General features: G+C 39.9%; 1 protein-coding gene across 1 annotated transcript; it reads left to right on the top strand.

The window, feature by feature from the left end:
- Nucleotides 1-3,666: 3,666 nt before the first annotated feature.
- Nucleotides 3,667-14,258, top strand: LOC137106092 (G-protein coupled receptor 26-like). The gene is made up of 3 exons (XM_067489104.1): nucleotides 3,667-5,036; nucleotides 5,769-5,882; nucleotides 8,001-14,258. Exons 1-3 carry the CDS (start codon nucleotides 4,369-4,371, stop codon nucleotides 8,227-8,229), a joined length of 1,011 nt encoding a protein of 336 aa, XP_067345205.1. The 5' UTR covers nucleotides 3,667-4,368; the 3' UTR covers nucleotides 8,230-14,258.
- Nucleotides 14,259-16,569: the final 2,311 nt, after the last annotated feature.

Raw genomic sequence — 16,569 nt, 5'->3', positions numbered from 1 at the left:
TATATATTCGTGGTTCCCAGAGGATGATATAGTGCCACATGGAGGTTGAGTGAAATGTCTTAAAATTTATTTGATGGACCATCATTTATTGTAATGTCCTGCTTTTTTTAAAGTAGCTGTCACATATACTTAATTAATAAGATCAATAATAAAAGCATAGAAGAATAAAGTGGCACAAAAAGGAAGAGCTCAAGTAAAAGTACTTCAATAGTGACCGCAGAACTTGAGTTCTTTCCAATACTATTGCACAATATGGCCAGTACTGAGGTGGTGAAAAGCACAAAGTGTAAATCAGAGGAAGCCAAATTATGTCACTGCCATCGTTAATAGGGTTGATCTTCAAAGCACAAACCTGTCATTATACAATCAAAAGCATCGTTCAAACAAGCAGGCGAGGTTGATTACATGATGTGATCACACAAAGCAAATGAATTGGGACATGGTTTTATTTTTAGCCTTCCATTTACAATTTGTTTCTAACAGGCTCGTAAAGCCAGTACCCCTCATGATCCCTCATTGATTGGACCTTTTAGTAATTATACAGCCATCTGAGAAGAACAGGCGGCCGGAAATGTACGATGTGATAAAGGTGCTGTTCGGGTTCATCATAAGAGCTCATGTAAAAATCCTTAATGGACGTGTTTCAATTAAGCAGAATGTGAGTTAAAGGGGAGTTTCCTGGACGAGTAATCAGTTTCACGGGATTCACTTCTTATTTCTCAAATTCATTTTTGTTTCTTTTTTAAAAAACGTTTTCGAGATTTTATTTAATCCGCACCATTTATTGTCAGTGACTAAAGTTTTACTTTGATCTCTGTAGTGATCACCTGCCGTTCCGAGTTGACTGCCAGTGAACTGTCCCTATTGTCCTTCAATGCAATAATGGACGGATTGCCATGAAATTTTGCACTCACGTTCAAGTTGGTTGTGAACATTTTGGTGATTGTCTGACTTTTAGTGCCATCATCAGTCACATCAAACGAACAATAAATATCACAATAATTTGCGATGCAGGAAGGATGTCGTTACCTTTGGACAAAGACTCGCTGTTTTCCTGTTCAACAGCTGCGGCCAGTAACTTTATATTTAGCAAATAAACGTGAAAGGGGCATCAATCTTTTCATGTAAGTTTTGGCACAAAAACAAATAGGGGCATTTCCCAAAATGTTAAATCTTTCCTGTAACATAAACCCACACAGCAAGTATACACAATATAAACAAAAGCTCAACATTTTCATAATAACATATCAGTAAAAGCTGTTTTTAACTAAAGACAAAGTGACCCAGCAGCTTTGGACGACCATGTGTGTGTTTTAATATATATAATATCCAGCTTTGCTAAACTCTTCAAAATCGGACATGGTTGCAGTGGTGATGACTAAGTGAGCGGGTAACAGGAAGCTGGCTTCTCAGCATTATTGTTAGCAGTGTCAACACCTTCCCTTCTCCTTTCTTGCTGGTTGGCATTTCATTCTGTTTGTATAAAGCCGTTTGTCTGAGTGATTGTCTCTCCTGTCCTCACCTATGAGACCTTTGTGAGCCATAAGATTGCTGCGTGCCCAGCTCATACAGTTTGAGTTACATAACACGCAAATTGTTAGGTCTGAGTTTTACACATTTGCACCAAACTCTTTCCTAAAGCAAGTTCCTCTCAACTCAATGAAGAGGACATGTTAAAAATATAAGCGACAAGTCCAAATTTGAAAGTTGAGTCAGAAAAATGTTGAAGCCAAACTATATATTTAGGTTTAAAATTTACGTCAGCCTGCCAGTCCTGGTGAAGTCAAGTGTGCAAGTGGAACTGGCAGCAAATTGAAATCCTCACTGTCACAGTGAAAAGGAGGCGTGCTGCAGGCTCTCTCTCATCCTAGCATCTCTCTCAGTCAAGTCCTGCACTTGCTAAATCTTCTGACAAGAGGCATTATCTTCAAAGTGGCAACCTGCAAACTTTAGATCTCGTCTCAAATGCAGGAAACAAGGGGGACGAGGCCCCACCACCGTCCTCCGCTACACACAATTCTGATTTCAGGTGACAAGACAAAAAAACAAACAAAACACATTTTCCACGCAGTTAAGAAACTAACCCATGATGATAATGTTGAAAGGATTTGACCGGCATTCAGAAGAAACTTGTTCCAGGGGTTCAAATGTGAGGATTTGGTTTTGATTCTGTTAGATTACAATTTTAAGCCTAAACACTTAGACAGGACAGTTGGACACTTACAGACAGAAAATTTAGAACTACACTTCTGCTTTACACAACCTACACTTAAAGTTCACCTATAACTCGTCTGTGTTTTGAGGTGGATGAACTCAGCAAATCATAACAGCTTTTAGCGCATTTGACTCCATTATGGTTCATGTCACAAAAATAAAAAATGCAAAACCCTCCACAGTTTGTGCTTTTTATTTCTCTGTATCTGGCATGATTAATCATTCAGACACATTCGTATCAACATCAGACAAAGCAGCTGCTCTGCTCTGTTCATTCGCAATGATATTACCCAAAGGCCAGGAGGCGTCAAAGCCCATGTGTCCACCTTCAATCAGAGCTCATTTACATGGATCTGCATAGACATAATGCTCTCCTCATATAAAGCCTTGTTCAGGTGGCATGAAAGAGATTCTGTATTTCTGACAACAACATTCATATTTATTGAAAGCTACGTCCACGTGTGTCTGTCTAAGGCTGCTTGATGCTAAATGGGCTTGTTTATGTGACAGGTCTCCCACAAATGCATTTATATTACCCAGTCCCTTTAGAGCTATATTTTAAGAATGACGTTGCTTATGCATGTGCCTTCATTGTCTGTGGAGCTGGCATTTAACTGTGAAAAAAATGATTAATAAAATGCTCCCAAGCTGCCCTCAGTAGCTGAGATCAACTGGTGGCTCTGTGCCGATAAGGCCTCTGAATTGATGACATGCATGACAGCGCTCCAGTGGTGCCTTTCTCCCAAGGCGACTGCTGCATCACATGTGGAAGAATAATGCTGCACATGAATCCATCATTGCCAAAACCTTTCTTGGGGCCACGATGGAGCTGCATTTCTGTGCAATGACCCCCAACGGTTGGCATGGTTGTCTGTCCATCCCCTGCAGCCGCTTTCTCTTTGCATCAGGAGCAAACATCAACCCATATACTCCACAGACACTATCACAGGATGGTGTTTTAATGAGCCTCACTTTGAAGGAAAGCCTCCCTTTTGTCTGCTGGTCCCTCTCACCTTTTGTTGCCCTGGAGAGCCTGATTAGAACATGGTGGCCTGCATATCTCCACAGTCAAATACCATGTGGATGTGTGTGTTGCAGTAACAATAACTCTTTCCGCCCACACGCTCTCACAAGACCCCCTCCCCCCTCCTACTCCCTTCTTGCAGCCACAGCCACAGCCACCACCTCATCCTGTTCCAGCATCATGTCACAGTACACGCTCAGGAGTGGCATGCTTCAGAGGAAAAAACAAATCCACAATCACGTCCACGGGGGACAGCAAGAGTGAGGGAGTGTCAACCTGGAATGGACCATGTTGCCCCTTATTCATAAAAAAAATGCTGTTGCAATACAAGGATGGTTCAATGCAATGTAACAAGACCTGACCACCATGAGTTCATGTCTTTGTTTTTAGCTTATTAGAGTCCAAAAAAAGATTTGATTAAGTGAAATTATCTAACAGTTGCTTTTTCATCAGTCCGTAATTTTTTTGTGAGTATTGTCTATTCTCACATATTAGTTTATGTGTTAACGTTAAATTAAATACATGAAAGAATTATGGCTGCATTTTAATTCAGTATATAGGCTATTATCTATTAAAAACACTGTTCAACGTCATAAAAATTAACATGAATTTTATTTACTGTTGAATCTGGTTACTTGAGTTCAAATTATGTAAACACATGAAAGGTATTAATGCAAGTGGTTTTAAAAAATACGGATCCGCAATGTCCTTAATGTTCTCTGACTGACTGTTTCTCAGAGGAGACGAGGGAGAGATCAGGTAGCCCACACACTGTGCTGTGTGCGCGGAGGGGTGATGCCTCGAGAGCGCATCACAGGACCACAAAACCCCACCGCAAGACGCAGCGCCAGATTAGAGCCGCTTCGCCACGAGAGGTTGTTTCCCAGCAGTACAAAAGAAAAGAGGGACTTCGCACCTACAGATTCCCAAACATACTTCTTCTCTGCTGATCATCTTTGCTGGCTCCCGTACAGAGACAATGTAGAGTAGAGCGAGAGGGGATCTCCACCGGTGGAGAGATCTGGGATGCACGGACACGATTATGGGTGATTAAAGACATTTTCCAGCCGCACAACAAGACTGGATATGCGCACAAAAAGTGGGAATAAGTGAGTTTTGGGGCACACAGGATGGACACTGTGGAGGTAATACTATCTGTGTTGGTTGTTGTGATTATTATAGTGTCGTTGCTGTCCAACGTCCTGGTGCTGATCTGCTTTCTGTACAACCCGGAGATCCGCAAGCAGGTCCCCGGTCTGTTCAACCTCAACCTCACCTTCTGCAACTTGTTGCTGACGGTGTCCAACATGCCACTCACTTTGGTGGGACTCGTCAGTAAGGCTCAGCCAGGAGGAGACGGTTTCTGCCAGATTGTGGGGTTCCTGGAGACCTTCCTGTCCACCAACTCGATGCTGAGCATGGCAGCTCTGAGCATCGACAGGTGGATTGCGGTGGTCTTCCCGCTGAGGTACCACTCAAAAATGCGCCATAAAGACGCGGCTTTTGTGCTCGGGTACACGTGGGCGCACTCCATGTCCTTCTCCACGGTGGCAATCTGCCTCTCTTGGATGGGATACCACCGGCTTTACGCGTCCTGCACCCTGTCCAACCCCAGAGCGAGTAGTCGGACCCAGTTCGTTGTCTTCACCGTGTTTTTCCACTCCTTCACGTTTCTCCTGTCTTTTATAGTGCTGTGTGTCACATACCTCAAAGTGCTTAAAGTGGCAAGATTTCACTGTAAAAGGATCGATGTAATAACAATGCAAACTTTGGTTCTGCTGGTGGATATACACCCCAGGTGAGCTCCTTTACCTTACTACTGTTTGTCTTACTCCTGCACATGTGGTCCCTCATCAGTCATAAAGTCTGTAATCATTCTTCAGTTATAAAAACAGAAAGAACAACAGAAGGGTTGAAGAAACTCTAGTCATTCTTCTTTTCTGTATTAATTTTAAAGCCTGAAATGACCCTGTTCTGTATTGACATTCAGGACATAGCAGTTCAGTGAATTAAGCTTTTGCAGCTTTGAATTTTGTCTTCAGTATGAGGGGGTAGAAAATCAGACTCTGCTTAAATGTCATAAGGAAATTCTTTACTCTGCCTTTAAATAGTATAGCTAAAAACAATAGTGTATGTGTGTTTATGCGTGTGTGTGCAAGACATCAATCAATGTCAGCTGGCTTACATACATAGTGTCCATCACTGCCGCTCCAGGTGAGTGATGGTGTCCTGCCTCCTGCCAGGCTTTTTCTCACTCTTATATCCCCAGTTTCATTAAATATTACCTAGTTCCATGTGTCATCCTTACATCACAGCCCTTGTGCATTCAGGTTCACACACGAACACACACATGCTTAAATTGCATTTCTTCAAGTCAGAATACTGCCCTTATATGTCTTAAGTAAGACTTAAGGATAAATACATGATTTTATCTCAGCTCAGCCTCCAGTTTTAATGCCTTTATGTGATTCTAGTGACTTCTCTAAATGTTTGCCACTGATTACAAAGCACGTGGACTGTCCATTTTCAGTGTTCGAGAGCGTTGCCTGGAGGAGCAGAAGAGGCGAAGACAGCGAGCAACAAGGAAGATCAGCACCTTCATCGGTACCTTTATGGTTTGCTTCGCTCCCTATGTGATCACAAGGTGTGTGTTTGAGAGAAAAAACACACTGACACACTTTACTGCATATCTTTTGTTTTGCTGGTATCCCCAAGTTCTCCCCTGTTCTCCTTTCAACCCCCACTACATACACACACACACACACACACACACACACACACACACACACACACACACACACACACACACACACACACACACACACAGAGCAGCCAGAGTTGGAAGATGAGATCGGCTGACCTTGTGATAAGTAATATCCCACTGCTCTGCTGTTGCTGCTGCATTAGCACTTTTCTCCTTAAGTTCGTTGGGTGCAGCTTGTCAGGTAGAATCCCCTTGCATCTTTTTTACTGGACAAAGAACAGGGTGTTAAATGAGGTGACACATAAAAGACAAGAGAGTCGAGGTGTAAAAATTTTTTTAGTTCAACAAGGTAAAAAGTTCAATCAAGTTAATAAAATCATGCACGTTCATGAAAGAATATACAGTAAACTATACTGCGTAAGAAGAGGAAAATAGAGGAAAACAAAGTTGCTGTTTCATTGGCATTGGCATTGCTCCTGCTACGGGTCCTGAACAGATCCTTTTCCTAAATCTCCTTCAACAGTCAGCCTGAGGGACAGACTCCATCTTGCTCTGTGCAAAATGCATCAGAACATGTATCCACAGCTAATGTGAGTGTTCAGCTGTCTGAGTTAATAAATCAAGTGGAAATCTTCAAAAGTTGTTTTAAGTTTATCCCCCATCGCCTACATAGGAAACCAGGATCTCTGTATTTACAACAATTAACCTATTAGTGTCCAAATGAGGATCTGTCCACTGTTACGTGACATAATTGATAAACTATGAATTCACATTTAAGCAGATTTGATTTCTATCTGACAGAACACATGCTACTGAATGTTACAGTATTTTGTAAACTGTTTTTCATTAAGTTTTTGTACAAGAAGTTTGACTTATTAAATGAAGCCAGATTGTTATAAATAAAGAGCTGGAGGCTTTGAAGTTGTGCCTGATCCACTCAGACAACAAGCTTTGACGGTTCATTGTTTTATCGGGAAACTGTCAGAAATGAATGTCTTCAGCAGCGCTGAACATGCTCTCATTCTGCAAATGGGGGTTTACCAATTACAATCTGAATATATTATGCTAAAAGCCCCTCCACTATCTCTCTGATCCTCATTTGTTGTCAGGGTCATCATGTATAAAGCAAAAGCCCTGCTGTGCAGTGTAGCAACTGACTTAACCTCCTGTCTGTTCATGCTGGTGCTGTGGAGTATGTGGGCAAATGCCAGTGATGGCTACTGGCCCATGTAAGGCCAATGTTAATATGCTGACAGAGCTCAACTGTGGACTGAGTAATCATACAGAGTGCAAGGGGAGAGCATCAGCATTTCCTTTGGGACCTTTATGACAACACCTATCGTAAATATTTTAACATTCGACAAAAATTAGTGGGTTAGCACTTAATTTAGAGAGATGTGGATGAGAAGTACGACTTGGATCTGCAGACAACTAGCAACATCATCACGCTCATTAGCCGCCTTTGTAAATCAAATATACCGTGTTATAACTGTAAATGGTAGTGGAGTTCACCCAGACTACTAGAAGAAGTGTCCATGCGCTGTCCTTTAGAGTATTTTGCTCAATATTCAGTCTATTAGTTTATTCTATTACAGTCACAGTTAACGGGTTTGTTTCCACACAGTCTTTAGTGCTTAAAAAGTCTGCTTAACTCGTCTGGTGGCTCTGCCCTATGCCTTTTCTGACAGGAAATGCCGCTGGCTGCAAATGACGGATGAGATGAGAAGCAGCCTCACACTGTAAATCCACACGCATAGTGAAAGAGAAAGTCTTCTTGTAGTTTCACTTGATAGCTGCCCACATTTTATGTTGGACAGTGGATGTCTCCAAATGATAACCTAAGACAGAATAAGTGCCTCTAAGATGATTGGTTCTTTACATAATTACACAGTAAAAGTACTTTTTCCACAAAAAAATCTGTTATGGGCTACGATGTCTTGCAAATGTATTTCTATTTCTGCCTAATAAGCTCAAGGCATGCATGTCTTTTCCAGCACGTTGACTTGCCTTTCCACTGCTCTCTCTGTCTCACTGCTCTCTCTTCATGCTTGCCTGCAGGATTGTGGAGTTATTTCCAGCGGTGCCTATCAACCCACACTGGGGAATCGTCTCCAAGTGCTTAGCTTACAGCAAGGCAGCCTGCGACCCTTTCGTGTACTCCCTTCTACGACACCAGTACAAAAAGACATGCACTGACATTATCAACAAGCTGCTGAAGCGTAGCTCCTTGAACGCATCCGGGCGCACTCATGAAAACCAAGGGAACAGCATACCGACGGTAGAGTGACAGGGGATGGACTGATTAGATATGGACCGAGGGTTGACCTGACAACTGTCAGGGAAACATGAAGCTAATTTATCATTGATGAAGAAGAGGGCATACTTTAATTGGCTGTTCCTGTCCACATCTGCTCGAATTCGGTCTGGCAAGCCAAAAAAATAAATATATAAATAAAAGTCGATGCAGACAAGGGCAAACCCCTGCACAGGAATACCACTGCGCTTGAATACTGAGTGCCCAGAGCAACACATGAGTGTTTTGAGGACGACGAGAGCAGATTTCACATCCACCTGGAGAAACAGATGTGCTCACCCAGGAAGATCGACCAGTCCATAGGCTCATTATTTTAACCAGGGTAACTTCCAGCCTGACGTAACTGATTTTGGAGTATATCTGTTTGTTTGGACACTATGTAAAATATAGATATTATCTAAAAACTTTGATAGCAAATGCCTGTATGTCTTTTGTAGTCTGTGCAAAGTGTTTGCAAGTGACAAGTTGGTATGTACAGTATGTAGCACTAAAAACTAGTCGAACCAAAAGTTAATAGGCCACACAATCCCCTAATTTTATAACAGATAAAAACATACAGTATAGCAGGAGGTGGCACTGCACAGCGAGGCTCAGGTTATTTCAGAGATTCCGGTGGAAAACAGACAGTTAAAATCATTTTTACAGTATTTTATTTAATTTTATTTTTATCACATTGCTCAAAATGTGTATAAATGTACATTGTATGGAGCTTTGCATTTTCATTTACCATTCTGAGGGTCTTCATAACCTGGCCAGGCCAGGCCAGAGTGTTAATGGTAAAAACAGACTTTGCTGTCATCACTGACATGAACGCCTCAGGTTGTGTAACCAAGTGGAGATTGATCAACTATGTTGCACTTGCAGAGAGGGGCAACCACTTTATGCTTATTCACAAATTCATGCAAGATGGACAGAGAAGGAATTTATATACGGTATGATGTTTCCCAGTAATCAAATGCAAATTATTGGCATTTTGTTATATTTTATAGCAACGATGGGCTGTCCATTTAGTGGTGCAGTAAACACTCTCTACAAGCAGCTGAAAATGTCTGGCTCAGTCACAACGCGACAGAAATAGTGTTCAAATATCTAGCATTGAAGAGCAATTGAAGAGAATAAAGAAATATTTCTGACCTTCACGTGGAAGGCAGCAGTTTATTTGTGTGTGTTTAGGCAAGTCTATTTCAATTGTTTCAAAATAAAACCCACTTACAATTATTTAACATCGTAATACTTGTTAGGATGCCAGTCAGATTCAATAAAGGCATCGTTATGCTCCAGTTCGGTGGCTCCAATAGGACGTGAGATAAACTATATGTTTAGTCCAAGTATGACTACTATTGATGTAAGAGTAGTTAGGCTAACAACTGTAGATGTTCTTAGTATGACTAGAATGCAGTTATTGAAAAGGGTACATTTAAAAATGCCATCATGAAATTGTGTCTTCTGGTGTGATACGTCATAAACACAGTTGGTTACGTCTCACACTACTCTCTAAAAATAGAAAAGACAATACTGTGGATTAATTACAAGACATGGTTCTGTTCAGCCTTGGCACAGCACAGAGTAGAGTTGGAAAGAACAGACGGTTATAGACTGTCACCTTCGTTGTCTGAATGCAGTCAGAGATCTCGAACCTGTGCGCCTCCAATTTCACTGGGCCTATAGGATCCAGCTGGAGGGCAAAGGCTGTGTGAAACAAAATTACACTTCCTGTGAAATACAGTCTACCCTGGCTCAGTCACTGTAAGAATTAATTCTTTTTACTTGGAAATTGAAAAATAACATAAAACTAAAAGCTTCTTTCAAAAATAAAATCCCATAATCTAATACATGGTAATTATATTTCAACAGATTTATTTTTTTTGGTTTATACCAAAAGATATTCTTTTTATAACGTAAAGGAACTATATATACTGAAAGTTTGGCAATTTTTTCTTAAAAACAACTTAAACAATTCTAATTGTTTTTAGTGTTTTGGTTCCAGCTATTTCCCAGGGAAACATTAATTAGAAATATTATACTAGCAGCGGTTATTTGTAGTGGATAGATGAAAGCTGGTCATCACCCATCTCTGTTTTGGATTTCGAGCATCCCACCACAAGTTAAAAACTAGGAATCTGCATCTGTTTGAATACACTAAGAGTTGGCACACACATGCTAAGCACAATTAGTTCCTTTACCCTGTAAATCGCTGAATACATGTCATGCAGTTTAACCGAGCATTTCAGATTGGAAGCTATAGATTTGAGTATCAGACAGACTTTTGTTTGTTTCCAGAGCAGCTTTGCCTCCAAGGAACATTTGTTAAGAAACTCTTCAACTTTATTAATGTGTCCATGGAAATCACACTGATGGTGATATTTATAGTTTTTTAAGAAAGATACTTGGCACCCAATATATTATATTTCATAAAATGGATCGTTATAGAAGGATGGCATCTCACTTATATTCCCACAGTTACAAGACACATGCGCCGTATGTTAATTCAGTCCTGTTTCAGTCATTTTCAGACATTTTTTTGGAGGCAAGTCAGGAGTTACTGCATGTTTTACATATTATTTCTGCTTCTCTCCATATCCGACGACAGGCAGGCGTTTCATCACCTTAGTTCAATAATATGTATTGCAAATTTTTAATTTACAGGCATCTGAATTTATTTCATAACATTCAATTGGGTTGTTTGTTGAATTTCAATACACAATGCAGTTAGAGAAGCAGCCTCACACTGTAAATCCACCTGCATAGTGAAAGAGAAAGTTCTTTAGTGGGATTCTTTATGCATCTGTGAATTTCCCAGTTTGTGAATTTTCCGTTAGTAGCTATAATTCATTTCCTGAAATAATACGAGAAGAATAAATATGATCTACATAATGAATTGGCATAGGTATAGTTACTTTAATTTTGTGTCCGTGAGAATTTATGGTTATGTAGGATATATAATGCATAGTACTGTATGGCACTCCAACACAAGCGATGCCTTAAATTCTGTAATATATGGGGTACAATTGCATTTGACTCAACCTTTGCCTTATTCACTTCTAAACATTAACACATAATTAGACTAGAACCTGCCTCTGTATTTCTGTATTCCATTTCTGCTTTCATGGTTATTTCTTGCTGCTTTTTTGCAGATGTAAACTATTTTTTTTTTCTCAGAAATGATGATTATGGTTACTGGTGGCAAACATGCTAAACGTTAAACAACACATGGTGAAAGGCTTAGTTAACTGATGTGAAAAGTATTTTTGTGTCTTTCTGATATACAGTACAGTACGCACATGTAATTGATGACAACGCTGTATATGTTTGCGTGTTACAAAATGTACTGCTTCCAATGCAAATTAAGTTTTAGCTGTTGTTGATAGCTGACCACAAAGTGGGTGTAACATACCTCAATTTATTACTTCACTGCCTGAAGTGGTTTTGTTTTATGTCCCTTTTAATTTATTAAAGCTTGGCTCGAAGCGGCTAATGATGGCTAAGATGACAAACCCATGAGGATGGTGGGGACAGGTGATGACTGCTGTTGCCATCTGTTAATGATACAATGAGAAAACTTGGTTTGGTTAGTGGTTATGATTTTAATTATGGTGAAAAAGACAGCAATGACTGTTTAAGATTTTGCCCGTGACGATTAAACCATAGACTTTACCAAAATGGTCTGCTACTGTTTTGACAACTAAAGAGCAATTTCTCAAGAAAAGACTCAAACTCTAAGACTTTTGGACTGGAGTATGTCACGCTAAACACAGTCAAATATGTGAGAGCATCTTATTCTTTTCATTTTAACCCCCCCCCCCCCCCCCCCCTCCATAAAAAACTGCATTTCGCTCTGCCCAAAACAGCCTCCCAAGCGTATTAATCTCCTCTAAGCTGGCTTTGGAGTGAATTCATTGCAATTCATATTTGTATCTTTATTATATGATTTACAAATTAAGATGCACTGTAAATAAGATTTGTACTTGTATTTGAGTATCTGTGCAAAGTCACATTTGTAAATTGTTGTGCACAAAGACACTCTTTCAAGTACAAATCTTGTTTTACACATTCTTGGATCTCAAGTTGATCATCTGTGGAAGATGTTGTAAAAAAGATTTGTGTATGTGAGAAGATTCGTATTTACAGCATGAGATCTGCAAATGCACAACTCGAGACCCCAAATGCGTAGATCAAGATTTGTACTTGCAAAACAAGATGTGTACTTGCAAACCAAGATTTGTACTTGAAAGAGTGTCTTTGTGAGTCCAGTGAAGGTCAGAGCTGTGTGGTCATAAAGTTCTAATGGAACTTTCTCTGTGATTATTCATTTTAAACATCAGTAATGGTGATAAGTACAGCAAAGCGGCTATCATTATTTAGTCTGTCCTGAACAGCCTGATGTTGCCCAGATGCTGGTAGTGACGCTCATTTATCGATATAAAAGGAAGTCAAAAATAATGTTTATTACTCTGAAAAGTATCCATCGTCCTTGGAAGCTTTTTATTTTTTGACAACATTCAATTGTTGAGATAATTGGAGTTTTATATGCTGATAAACTGAAAGGGAACCTTTTATATGAAAATTTTAAAAAATCTCAATATCTCAAAAAGTCAATATAAGTTGAAAAAATATAAGTTAAATTTTTTAAACATGATATGGGATATGTATTCACTCCCCTGATGTCAGTAGTTTGCAGATGCACCTTTGGCCGCAATTATAACATTGAGCCTTTGTGGAAAAGTCACAATCAGCTGTGAACGTGTGGAATTATTCCCCATTTTCTTCGTAAAACTGCTGTAGCTCTGTCAGGCTGCACAGGGATCATGTGTGAACAGCTCTGTTCACACCCAGCTTCTTAATCTCAGCTTCTCAAAAAAACAGATTCTCAATCTTGATTTCACTTCTCGCTCACAAATTCTATTTCTTGAGGTTGGGACTTGGCAACTCCGCATTATCAAATTTGGTTATTTATGGCCATGGGCTCATTGTCTTGCTGGAAAACAAATAGTTTTTTAAGGCACTGTTACCTGTAACCCTCTAAAAAGGGATGTGAACAACATGTTATTATAATAAAGATAAAAAGTCTAGAATTTATTCCTGTTGAATGCAAACAAAATTGTTACAAAATTATTGTTTCTATATTTTCTATATTTTTCGATGGAATTTTAAATGAAGTTTAATGTTTTTTTTAATTCCTCAAATGAACATACCAGCGTTTTTCTTAAATTACTGTAAATCATGTTGTTTTTTATTTTAATTGCTTCCTAATAATTTTGAATAATTTAAAACCTCCATTCACACTCACACCTGCGGGCAATTTAGAGTCATCATTTAACCTAACATTCATGTTAGGTAGGAGGAAAATGGAGTAACCAGAGAAAACCCACTCAAGCACGGGTTGGGATTCAAATCAGGGACCTTCTGGCTAGAGGCAGACTTAACCACTCCACCACCGTGCTGCCTGGCATAAATCAACTTTTCACTTTCACTAACTTCCTGTTGATGCTTGGATTTGTGACCAAGGGATGAACAAGTGCTATAATTACGTCTTCAGTCTGTTCATTGATATGACGTTTAATTTGTGTATCAGCAGCGATTCAGACAATTTCCTGCAATCAGTCAGAGCAAGAAGAGAGGGATTTATTTTTCATGTTGTTCACACCACAGTGCAGGTGAGAATGAAAAACATCAGTGGCAGACAGAGACAAACTCTGACATTCAGACTGTACAGACTGACATTCTGTACTCCAATTCACACCCCAGGAGCCAGTGACAATGTTCAGGTGGGTGGCACTGACTCGAACACAAAGCTTAATCATGGTTGACCTCAACCCGGTGGGTCATATAAAAACCCAATCACAACTCAAAATAAAGAGTGGACTCAGTTAAACAAAGCAGTTATTTCTTCTCGTTGCTCTTTGGCCTTGTCAGCTATGAATCCATATCAACTGTGACTTCTCACTGAAAATCATAATATATAAAATGGTATTTAAGTATGTAAAAGGCAGACAATAAATGTTCTATTTGTTCATAAATGCTGCTTTGTAATTAATTCAAACTCTACTTTTCTTTCTTGTTCATGCCCATATGCTTTTTTAAGTTTGTCAGTCACAGCCATGACAGACTGTTGCCCAGTGTTTGGTTTGGATTAATGCGGTTTTAGCTAAAACATTTCAACAAACAAAGATCCACGGTTTTCGGCTTGTCCCTTCAGGGGTCGCCACAGCGGAACACATTCCGCAGGTTGATTGGGCATGTGTTTGTACGGGGAGAACAAGCAAACTCCACACAGAACATGCAAACATGCAGCCTTCTAACTGTGACGTGGCAGCACTAACCACTCCACCACCATGCTGCCCTCTGACAGGTTCAGGGCCCCCCGACCATTTGGGCCCTTAAGCCTGTGACCGGTGTGGAATCACAGCAACATTACCACAACCTAAGAGCAGAGACACGCCAAGTCAACATCAAAGAACTCTCAGTAATGACGTACTACTGCTGCGTCGCCTTTTTCTCATCCAAAAAAGGAAGAACTTGAACACTGTAAGGGCCAACTTTCATGTATGTTCTGCTCTAGTTGGAGAACAACGGAAAGTCATGGTCGTAGATAGTGGACATACAAAGTGTAAACAAAGCAGACAAATTTAATTGAGAAAAATAAAACTTCAAATCAAACCCAATTGAAAACAATATATTTTTCTGATAAGGTTGCAAAATTATACTGTCCAGTTGAGAATTTTTTTCACCCTCTTATTGCTCATAGAGCTTGTGATATCCTTCAAGCCCACGTAGAGTCTATCTGTCTGCACGGCCCCGGAGCAGCAGAGCGGAGAGAGGTTAAGAGCTGGTTTATGTTGCAACCTCGCATGGCGTTTCAGTCCTGTGATATCCAGGCCAACGCTGGACACTTCAAAGGCTGGACAGACTTCTGAAGAGGCGTAGGCCTTTCAACTGCTGGCAAGGTCAGATTGTGCTTGTGTCGTCCCACACGTCTGCATGGTATCACAACTGCAGGCCACAGCGCTACAGTGCACGTCCTGCACACTATAAAACCCCCCAATCACACTAAGATTGATGCCCACCTCAAATCACAGGGATTGTCTGCGTTGCATATGAAAGAAGTTTTGAACTTTTGGCTTCTTTAAATATTTCTTGTTTTTTCAAACTGTTTTCCCACAACGCACATTTATTCAGTTTCCACTAACTTTGCTATGGAGCTTCAGAAAGCATATTAAAATATAAATTATTAATAAGTTTTGATATGTCTTATGCTCTCCAGTGCTCTCTCATGCACTGTGATGATGTGAGCCTCTGTTCAATATCTTCCGGAGGAGGAGATAAGAGGTTGAGGTCTTCCTCTAATTGCATGTTGGCCAGAGAGACAGAAGGCCGGTGTTGTTGTCAGATGAATCCAGTGGTCTGTAAAAGCCCCAGCAGAGCTCTGATAATTAGAGCCTTTCCACCCCGACACTCCCAAGATACAATCTCACAGCACAAATGAAATGAGATAATGCTTAAAATTAACCACATTGATTATAATGAAGTTATGGGAATGAAATGGACCCTATTGTTCATTAGGGATGTTCATTCAAGCAGGAAGGAAAGAAAAATCTGAGATAAGTTTAATATTTATCATACAAATAACTGGCAACATCATAGTCACTTTGACTTTTTGATTCAATTCCTGGTCTTTTTGATTTGGAGCTCAAATACCTCAGCCTGCACCACGTTATACTTCTATTCTGCTTTTTTTTATTGTTTTATTATTACTGCTGCTGTGCATTGTGTGTATTTAGTTTGACTGCTGTCTTTCAGAGCTGGTTGGCACCCGAATTTCCTTTGGGATGAACAAAGTGATATCCTATCTTATCCTAATGGAGTCTGAGCTTTCCTTTGGGTAGGTGTATTTCAGTAATGAATGACTGCCCAGCCAGTAAAAAAACAACAAAAAAAACTCCAGGAACTGGACCAGACGAAAGGCAAAGTATCATCAAGCATCATCAAGATCCAATGCATCTGTTGTCTACGAGTAGAGGAGTTTAGGTAAACATTACCTGCTAAGGATTTTCTGTTTCTATAATCTATTAAATATATGTTTTTGATTTGACTTCATCATTTGTGTTAATAAAGATTAGAAATCTCACACAGCAAGCAAGAAAGTTTGACTTGGCAGCGATTACTTTATGTAAACGCGTTGAAGCACTTGTCATCCTATCGGCTTCACCTCTGAATAAACCTCTTACACAGTATGTTACAAAAAAAAACAATTGTGACTACTTTAAGAAGAGTCCAAATTATTTGTGAAGAAATTAACTGATTACATTTTTGTCT

Source organism: Channa argus, chromosome 20, assembly GCF_033026475.1.
Source record: "Channa argus isolate prfri chromosome 20, Channa argus male v1.0, whole genome shotgun sequence".
NCBI lineage: Eukaryota > Metazoa > Chordata > Actinopteri > Anabantiformes > Channidae > Channa > Channa argus.
Note: the sequence above shows the minus strand (reverse complement) of the source record. Positions and strands in the feature narration are given on the sequence as shown.

Coding starts and splice junctions, on each gene's coding strand:
- LOC137106092 (XM_067489104.1), top strand. CDS start 4,369: ATGGACACTGTGGAGGTAATACTATCTGTGTTGGTTGTTGTGATTATT. Junction 5,037..5,768: donor CTGGTGGATATACACCCCAG/GTGAGCTCCTTT, acceptor GTCCATTTTCAG/TGTTCGAGAGCGTTGCCTGG. Junction 5,883..8,000: donor GCTCCCTATGTGATCACAAG/GTGTGTGTTTGA, acceptor GCTTGCCTGCAG/GATTGTGGAGTTATTTCCAG.